We start from the raw sequence: 9,093 nt of genomic DNA, 5'->3' as shown, positions 1-9,093 counted from the left end.
CCCGTGACTATTGCCACTGGTCTCTCCTCTTCTTCTATTGCGGGAAATGACAAATGCGAGTTGACACTCTTTCGGCGACACGTCCTTCTTCCCTTCCTTGCCACCATTGTGGGTTGCCCCTTCGTGCGGCGGCCGCGCGCCGTTTCGTGAACCGCGAGCCACGAGCCGCTGCACAACCAGCCACGCTGGTACCGCCACTGTAAGAAAGGAACGTGGCAACACAAAAAAGCTCACAGCTGCAGCAAATGCGGTGCATATGGCACCTAATTCACTCTTGTAACCGAAACGTATGGCGGTACAACTCCTCATTTTTGATTTTTAATTCCTTCTGGTTAAATTCACTCTGAACTAACGCAGCCGTCAAGAAAAAAAAAAAAAAAGGAAATTAGTAAACCAAAGCGAATAAACTTCTGCGCCGCTGGCCGAATCCTAAAATTATCTCTATAGAAACCAAACAAGGTTGGAGAAGAAAGGATTTTCGCAGAGTTAGTTAATTGTTTCAATGTTTTATTTTCATTCAATATATAAATTCTGTGGACCACCAGCATGGTCCTTTTTCCTCAGAATAATATTACTTACGAAGTGGCAGACTTTGGGGTCCTCCAACCACAAGACCCCGCCGCTCCCCTTCGCAAGTCCTGAAGTGTAAAAACACGACCGCGTGATATTCCGTCTGCGGGGTTTTACGCTGACCGCACGTGGACAAAGGATGCCTGTATTCCGCGAGAGTCCAAAAGCCCTTGTATCCGTTGCAGCTCCCACGTCTTGGCGTGTGATTTTGAGCTGCCTTTATTCGCCGCTCCTTGCAGCGAAGTGTTGTCCGCCCAAACGTCCATGGTGGATGGCAAGATGGCGGAAAAGGCCGATAAGGCTAAGCGGACCGCGCGCGCCTCGGCCTGCATGATAAGAAAAGACTTCCTCTCCCACTTTCCTCCGGCAATTTTAACGTCGCCGGAGTCTGGGACGAAAACGGCTCCCCATCCATGGATCGATGCGTCCGTGATGATGGCGGCCGATGCCTTTTCCGTGGGCTCGATGATTCGCCTATTATTATTCTCGATGGTGTGTCGCAATCTCTCGCCCAAACCAACCGCTGCCGGCGGAAGGTTCGCCGGGGATGTCTCCTGCACAATCCCCCGGTCAAGTGCGGATAATCGTCGTCGCACTGCCTTGATGGAAAAGGTAGTAGTCGCATAAACGCGTGCACAAAATGGCCGCCGCGTACAAAAAATATGACGCCATAAACTCCATTTCCAAGATTGTTAAAGAATTGAGCGTCGGCATGGCGCGCACAGAGCGGACAAACTTCTCACTCAGTGACACCGTCTGGTGAGTGATCAAATTGCACCTACAGAAGGTGTACTGCGTAGCGCCCGATTCGCGTTCCTCCCCCAAGGATGCGTGACAACTGTCCGCATTCCGAAGCACTAGGGCCTCCCACAATGTCACATCGCTTTTCGACCCTGCAATGCGTATATTACCGACCCATACGTCGATACGCACCAATGGAGGTGCAGCCCAGAGGCGGTGAACCACCGTCGTCACCACCGCAATTGCCGAAGTAATGATCTGGAAATTTCCTGGGCCGGCCTTGTATCCCATAGGGAGCCGTGTCAGCTCCACCAGCGTGCCGTCCTCCACGCGGAATCAAAAGACATGCCGCGTCTCCCGCGGTAAAGAGACTTGAAAAAAGGACGCCTTTAAGTCCAGGCAGGAAACGGCCTCAGCCATCACAGGTGACAAATAATGGGAAATATGTAAAAGAGGAACATGAGCCTCGTAAGGGTCGTCTCTGTTCTTGTCGCGTGGCCACGCGATCCATCGTCGTCGTAAACCGGTGGTTTTCCCCTCCACAACTGAGAAAGGTATTATCCATCCGCCTGTTATTGTGGACGAAGCGTCCTCGATTATTCCTGCTGTTCGTAACAATCTCGCGTCAGCGGTTGGAATCCTCCGTGAGCCTTTGCGCGCTTTACCGGAGGAAGACGGAGGGAGAGGGGACCGCCCGACGAGTCCCCACACTTGCATGAGCCTCTCCAAGGTAGCCGGGCTCAACCGACTTTTAATCCACTCTAAGTTCAATACGGGCACGTTGACTCGCTGCTGTAACGGGATAGCGTGTTCATCTTGTGGAGTGGCCGGACGCGTCCTTGTCGCGCGTCGCGTTATTGTAGCAGCATGATTGTGATTAAAAATCATGGAAAAAACGCTCCTCCGCTCTCAGCCAGGGTTCCTGCCCTTCCGCAGTTTCTCCCTTCACATCAATGCGGCCAGCGGCAACACCTGGGTCAGCATTGTGGTGTACTTCCCCAAATAACAAACAGTATTCTGGGGAAGGTCAAACGGATTGACGTGCTTCGCCAACTGCGAGATCAAGTGTGGGTCCAAATTGTATGTCTCCACGATTTGAGCAGCGTGCCGCAACGCACCCCGTTTTATGGAATGAGCCGATGCATCCCAAGGAGCCAGAGCTCGTTCGACTTTGGTAGTCGTAATATTCGTAAGCTTTTCGTTGTGTTGAAGGCGTCCTGCCCCCGTATCCTCACAAACCGCGAGGCGCGGTGGGGATCCGCTCTCGCCGTCTTCGGCGCGACGGACCAGTCCAAAATTAAGGCCCCGTCCGGCTTCAGTGTGAAATTGTTGGGAGTTAAGGCCGCAATCTCGGACCAACGACTCGCCGTTATCCACGCAAGTCGTAAGACAACACGTTCCTTCCAGTCGGTCCGGCTGCGGATTACTTGATTCATCTCTTCCTCTGTCACGGGGCGCGTTTGCCTCGTCTCTGATCGCGCCGCAATCTTTGTAACCCCAGAATCACCATGTCCAGCGGGGTTCGATTCATTTCCAACATGGACCGCAGCATCCTGGCGTACTGCAGTCGGGTCAATGGCGCCGCATCTAATATTGCCGCCAAAAAGACTGCGCAGCTCTCCTCGTTCATCGTGCGTGCGGCAAAAAGTTGTAAATTGCCCCGCGAGGGACATTCTCTGCTCCCACGTTGACGGCGCCCACATCTCTCGAGCGACCTCGTTCGCTTTCCTCATGTAGCTTGTCCAAAGCGGGGATGTCGGTAATTCGTCGTACCACAGTCGAGCGTCGTTGGCGCATAAGCTCCATTGCCCTTCTCGACGATTGCGTCGGGCGATTTGAAAGATCGGATGGAGCGTCGGCGGAATGTGTGCGGCCGCCGTCGTCCGCCTTCGCCGTTTCTTGACGACCGGCCTCGCCTCGGAGTTTGCATGTAGGCACGTCGTTCCCACAAATGCAACACAGCTGACATTGCGACAATCGTCGTTTTTGCGTCCGAGTGCAGATGCGCAGCGCGGAGAGCGGGACGCTGGGCTCAGTAGTCATCACGATCCGCAACCGGAAGCCCTGCATTGGCGCCCCGCCAATAGCAATGAAACCAGCGGTGGGATCCCGATCCATCCCCAGCGCGCGCGTCCACAAAACCAAGCTGTCAGAGGCAAGTCGAACCAGAGAGTCCATCCGGCGCCAACAACAAATGCATGCGCTCCGTCCTGCGGCTCTCTCCGAAATGTGGGCGCCTCTCGCCGGCACGGCACCCCTGCATTCCGCGAGCAGACCGCCAAACACCGCAGTGTTGGACGCACATGCCGAAAAGTGGTTATTCGCTTCCTCCATCTGATGTTGAAGCTGCGCGCTTCGATTCTGCACGTCAGCGGCGGCTTATTGCGGCTTTGATCTCCGCCCTTCCGCGATGGTCAGCCCTTGCCGCGCCCCCAACTCTCGGGCTGCCCTCAAATTATGGGCAGGAGGAATTGAGACGCAAAATTTGGTGCTTGGGGCGCCCGGAGATCCGCCATGTGCCCCGTAAGGGTTGAATCCTCCCGGTGTTTGGCAATGTTTCCTGAAATCAATCGCAAGCCATTTATGGTAGCACTGACAGTCATCATTGATTCCGACTGTCCGTTTTCATCCATTTAGGCAACTTGTACCTGTATATCGCCACGCTGACGTCCCGGATCCGCCATGCGATTACCGATAAGGCTCCATTCCGTTGCCGTGAAAAAGGAACCGTCGCCATTCCCTTATATGAGCTTGCAGGAATCAGGTTTGGCTGCAAAAATGAAAATGAAAATAATTAGAAATCGTCTAGACGCCATTGGTTCCCTGGTTCCTAGAATCGCGGTTAAACAAAAAAATAATAAAGTAGGAAAAAATGGTCTTACAGAGTTCTCTTCATCAGGATACATATATACATATTAAATCGGATAGCCGGATTGCCCAGTGAACACTCTCTTCACAAGCTCCTATAAACAAAAAAAAAAAGCTCGAGGGCGTGGTTTTACCCCCCCACCCCCACCACCACATAACATTTCTTCTCTCGTTGCCAGGGGAAGGGAGATCATGTTTCCGTTCATTCCTACCACCCGCTCCCCTGCATCGTCAAGACACACCGATTCTGTCCGCAAAAAGAGAGACAACAGATGAGCAAACACAGGCCAGAATCAGTTATAAAAGAAAAGGAGAGGTGCACAAGAAGTAAAAAACATAAAACATAAAATAAATAAATAAAGAAAAAAAGAGAGCAAATAAAAAACGCCAATAAGTGTCATAACACAAAAAATAAAATAAAAATAAACAAAAAAAAAGGCACCAATGGATCTCAGACCGAATACGCTGTGGATCCTCCCCCATCAAAGGCCCTCCTATGCACTTGTATATATATATACAACACAACTGCAATAATTTTTCGCATTAATCACCGCGGAAGCTACCATTATTATTTAAAATATATATATATATATATATGTCATAAATAAATAAATAGGGGAAGGAATTAAAGCCCCAAACCTGCAAACAATAAAGAATCCCCTTCTTTTTACTATCATGACTGCCCTTCTGGCAAAACTTTCTTCTTTCTACGCCATGTGCCCGAAAGAATCCTTTTCCACAAGCTCGCCCGAGGATGTACACATTCCTCATCGGCTTTCAAGTGGCGGCCAGAAAATGATTCCTTTGCAGTGTCAATATTAACGCGGACTTTGCTGTTGCTTTTTAAAATGGGGGTGGGAGTTTTGTTGATGGGGGTATTTTCCGTGTTAATTTTGTTGTTAATTTTATTGGTGGGGGAGTTGTGTGTTTGATTCGAAATAGCATAAAATTTTACGGCAACATTCGGATTAAGTTTGGTTATTGACGCATTTGTTGAGTTATTTTCTACCGCCGGCCGCGTCATTGCAGATGGTGACAGGGCTCTGGGGAAGCAAACTTCACCATAGCTGGGTGTGGGGGAGCCTGTCATCGTAATTCGCCTGCCGCTCTCGAGTGCGTCCCGAAGCCACGCGGATTCCCAAATGCGTCGCAGATTCCAGCGGGAGTGGGGATCCTTGCAAAGGACGCCCTGAATCAACTCCTTGAATTCTGGTGAGGAATGAACTGCAGATGGAGTCACCTCGTCACGGTCATTATGGTATTTTTCCTTCTCCGGCTCATCTTCATCATCCTCACCATCATAATGAAAGCCTAAATATGTATCGGTGTTCATGAAACCCTCTATCTCATCCAAGTATGAAAAATCACCGAGATCAGCTCTCTCTGACTCATCTCCTTGCACTTTGTCAGGAAAAGTAACCGGATCATTAACTATTCTGCGTACCATCTCAAAGTACGTGAGTGCCTGAAATGGCAGAAAGCCATACATAAGCTGGTAAAGTGTGACACCGAGTGCCCATACATCTACAAGTTCTCCGATCAATTCAAAATTACCTGTAAACACCTCGGGAGCCATGAACGCTGGTGTTCCCTCCATGCCGTGAACGCCATTAGCAGTGCTTATAGCACTCACACCAAAGTCAGCAAGATATATTCTTTCTTCCTTATCGATCAAAATATTTTCTGGTTTGATGTCCCGGTGGAATATTCCGTTGGAATGCAAGTGACTTAAAGCTGAAAGAATCTGCACCGTGTAGCAACGTAGTTTTGCCTCTGGAATGGTCACAATTGTGACCGAAGACAAGGTTTTAGCGATGCTACCACCCGAAATATACTGCAGTATCAAAAAAATCGTGTTGTGACTCTTGTCACCAATGACTTCGTGGAGCCGAACAAGATTGGGATGGGCCACCGCCTTCAGTACTGTAATCTCAGAACGAATGGCATTCACGCGCCGCCAATCAATTTTGTTTCCCAGCCGCACAATTTTCATCGCGAACAGTTCCTTTGACTCGCATTCCTGAACCAAAACGACATAACCCGTCGATCCCTGGCCAATTTTCCTCAGCAAAACATATTCGTTTATCATCTTCTTTTGGTTCTTGCGAGCTATTATCGTCCTCGAAGTCTCCTTAACGCGCGGATTTGCATCCCAACCTCGGGCTCTGGCAATGGAATAGGATGTCCCATGTGCAACATGTACGGCGGCCTGTCGTGCCAATTTGACATTTTTGCCGCGTTGCATTAAATCCGCTTTCGCTGTGTCTCTATTTGATACTAGCATGGCGGGGGTGAGACTGTTGGAGGTCCTCGTATAATCGTCTCCGTCGGAAAAGGAATTACTTTCGCTTTTTTTTCCTGGCGCCGCAAAGGCCACAAATCCTTTCAGCCAATTGCCCACGCTCCCACGAGCACTGCAGGATGGAGCCGTCAAGGGCGTAGTCGACATCAATGTGACACTGGAAAAGGAATCAAACGGACTTGTTAACAAAGACAACATGGGAATTGTGGCGCCGTCATGTTTGGGACTCGCTCCACTGCCTCGACTGCCCGAGAGGGATTGATTGCCGGCCACCAGTCCCGAAATGCCCATGCCTTGCGGCTTCTCAAGCGACAGAAGACCTGGCCACGCACCATTCGTTGATGTTCCCCCGTCTTCATCCAGTTCCACAAGAAGCAGAGTAGCTAGTTTTTTAAGAAGCCTTTCGTATATTTTGCACTTTTGACAACATGCCCCACTCCTCGAATTCCCCCCCAATGTTGGGGATTTTGACATTTTGTCCTGTATTGGAATTTCGGCAAGTTCTTTTAGGGACGTGTAGCCAAACGAAAGTATGGTCTGCTCTATCAGGGTTTTCAGGGGGTTATAAAAAGATGACCTCATGGCATTTGCGTCCATATTGACGGAGTAAGAAGAAGTATTTGAGCTATCAGAAACTAGGGGGTTTGGCATTCCTGAGAGCCGCGGTATCCTGCTGTGTCAGCAAGCAGGATTTGCTCTCACTGCACACACACTTCAAAAACGCTAATTGAGAAGCCCTAATCTCAATGGAACGCTTACTGTTCCAAAATAAAATTGCACAAAGAAGCAGAAAGAAAGAAGTAAAGAAGAGAAGCATGAAAAGTGAATTCTCTGCACAATGCCGTGTCACTGGCCAGCAGCCAAAAGGATGTGAACAAATCCAAATGTGTGGTGTAAAAAAAAAAAAAAAGACGTTACAGCAAAGGAGCCTGTAACTCCCGCGATAGAAACTCCTGCAGATCAACATCTCCGCTATCGCACCGCCCCTCCATCCATGAGGAAGACGACAACAATGGTGCAGGGTTGGCGGAAGAACTGCGGGGCGCAAACATTTGACGGCGGGGAGTAGAAGGTTTCATCTCACGCTCCATTTTACTGCGAAACCACCCAATGCTCTGCTTTAGCACCCATTCAGAATCACACGAGTCGTTCAGTAATCTCTGTGGACTGGCGGCCAACTTCTTTTCCTCTGCCTCGTGTTGCGGCGGGGTATTTTCGCCATCTGCCTTTTCTAACCGCGATGCCGATTGCTGTGCCATGATTGTGTTCAACTCCCGCACTGTTCGCTGGAGTTGCGCAATGACGGTATCCCTCGAGCGGATCTCCTCCTCAAAGTGTCCCATGCCAGCCACATTATGTCGTGCCTTTAGTAGAGCCGCCTCGTGCTCAGAAAGATGCCGTTTGACGCGTTCGCGTTCTCTTTCGCTCTCCTCCAGTCGATCCATGCAATACGCCAACTCATCCTTCAGTTTTGACGCCTGCTTTTGGGCCCGCAGAGACTCTTCGGAAACACGCCTCAGTCGAAGTTCCAGCTCTTCATGCTTCTTTCGCTTTTCATCTTGCAACTCCTGGAGCCGCCGCAGACGCGCCTGTAGGCCGGCCCTCTCCCGCTCCCTCTTTTCATTCGCTGCATTGGCAATCGAGTCCCTTCGCTGCCGATCAACCTGCATCTCGTGGACCAAGGACTGATGCGCCTCGTGCTTGTACCTCTCCACCGCAAGACGCGCCTCATAGAGTGGCTGCGCAAAAAGACGGTGATAGCTAGACCACACTGAAACCTGTTTTCGAAGAATAAGCTCATTTGCACGCAGAAAAAACAGCTGCTCTTCATACTCGCGCAGCTTTTGCGTTAGCCTTCGGTTGTCCGCCTCCCTCTGGGTGCACTGGGAGCGAAGACGAAGGGCGGCCTCCTGCAGCTGCATGAGGTCTGCGGCGGTAACGCCACCTTTTTTTATATTTGGAGACATGTTTGTCGACATTGCATCCACGGTCTTCTGGCTGCTGCGCTTGCTGCCCCGGAAGATGCACGGACTTGTCGTTTTGATGTGGACTTCACAATATCCGCTTCTCCTCTTCTATTCCTCCCGTTAATTTTGCCGCCACTGGAACAAGCCCTGCCGGATTGAAGGTGTCGAGATAATGCCAACAAAACCACGCCAGCTCCCCATAAGAATATGTAAAGGGGCAATAAAAAGAAGAAGTTTATAAAGCCGCACGCAGGCATGCATGAATACATAAATAAAAAAACGCAAGAGCAAAAAGGAGGTAATGGCCTCCTTTAAAATGGTAACAAAAACAATGCGTAATGGAGATAAAACCGATATTGCCGCAAAAAGGCCTCAATACTTCGATACCTGTCACACATTCGAGACATTACACAAATACAAACAATGCAAAAAAAAAAAAAAAAAAAGAATGCAGGCCAAAGCATGAAGTCCCAAGAATACAATATACCAAAAAAAAAATAGATGCAAAACTCTCTTCTGGTCAGAAATATAAGAAAGCGGCGATACTGAGAAAAGATCGCACACAGACGCCACGGAAAAAAAAAAAAAAAATGCAGCAAACAAAAAATATCCAGTGATTAAACTGCAATGTTTCCTGTAAGGAGG

The 9,093-nt window shown here is 49.7% G+C and overlaps 3 protein-coding genes across 3 annotated transcripts, besides 8 other annotated features; all 3 read right to left on the bottom strand.

Annotated features, from left to right (window-relative positions):
• Tc00.1047053506999.191 (hypothetical protein, conserved) lies at positions 1 to 309 on the bottom strand (the record flags this gene model as incomplete). The annotated part of the gene is made up of 1 exon (XM_811052.1): positions 1 to 309. A coding segment is annotated over one exon (309 nt), but the record flags the coding sequence as incomplete, so codon positions are not given.
• Positions 1 to 3,173: a sequence feature (areas not merged during assembly with more than two copies in the genome that could not be assigned to a particular haplotype).
• Positions 324 to 4,276: a mobile genetic element.
• Positions 402 to 623: a mobile genetic element.
• Positions 3,174 to 3,515: a sequence feature (haploid, non-Esmeraldo-like haplotype).
• Positions 3,516 to 9,093: part of a sequence feature (heterozygous, non-Esmeraldo-like haplotype) that runs on past the window's edge.
• Positions 4,093 to 4,276: a mobile genetic element.
• Positions 4,481 to 4,616: a sequence feature (T-rich).
• Positions 4,757 to 4,776: a microsatellite.
• On the bottom strand, positions 4,853 to 7,132 carry Tc00.1047053506999.180 (uncharacterized protein; the record flags this gene model as incomplete). Its single annotated transcript, XM_811051.1, has 1 exon — positions 4,853 to 7,132. One exon carries the CDS (start codon positions 7,130 to 7,132, stop codon positions 4,853 to 4,855), a length of 2,280 nt encoding a protein of 759 aa, XP_816144.1.
• Tc00.1047053506999.170 (uncharacterized protein) lies at positions 7,396 to 8,460 on the bottom strand (the record flags this gene model as incomplete). The annotated part of the gene is made up of 1 exon (XM_811050.1): positions 7,396 to 8,460. One exon carries the CDS (start codon positions 8,458 to 8,460, stop codon positions 7,396 to 7,398), a length of 1,065 nt encoding a protein of 354 aa, XP_816143.1.

The sequence above is a fragment of the Trypanosoma cruzi genome, genomic scaffold (assembly GCF_000209065.1).
Source record: "Trypanosoma cruzi strain CL Brener 1047053516807 genomic scaffold, whole genome shotgun sequence".
NCBI classification, from domain to species: Eukaryota; Euglenozoa; class Kinetoplastea; order Trypanosomatida; family Trypanosomatidae; genus Trypanosoma; species Trypanosoma cruzi.
Note: the sequence above shows the minus strand (reverse complement) of the source record. Positions and strands in the feature narration are given on the sequence as shown.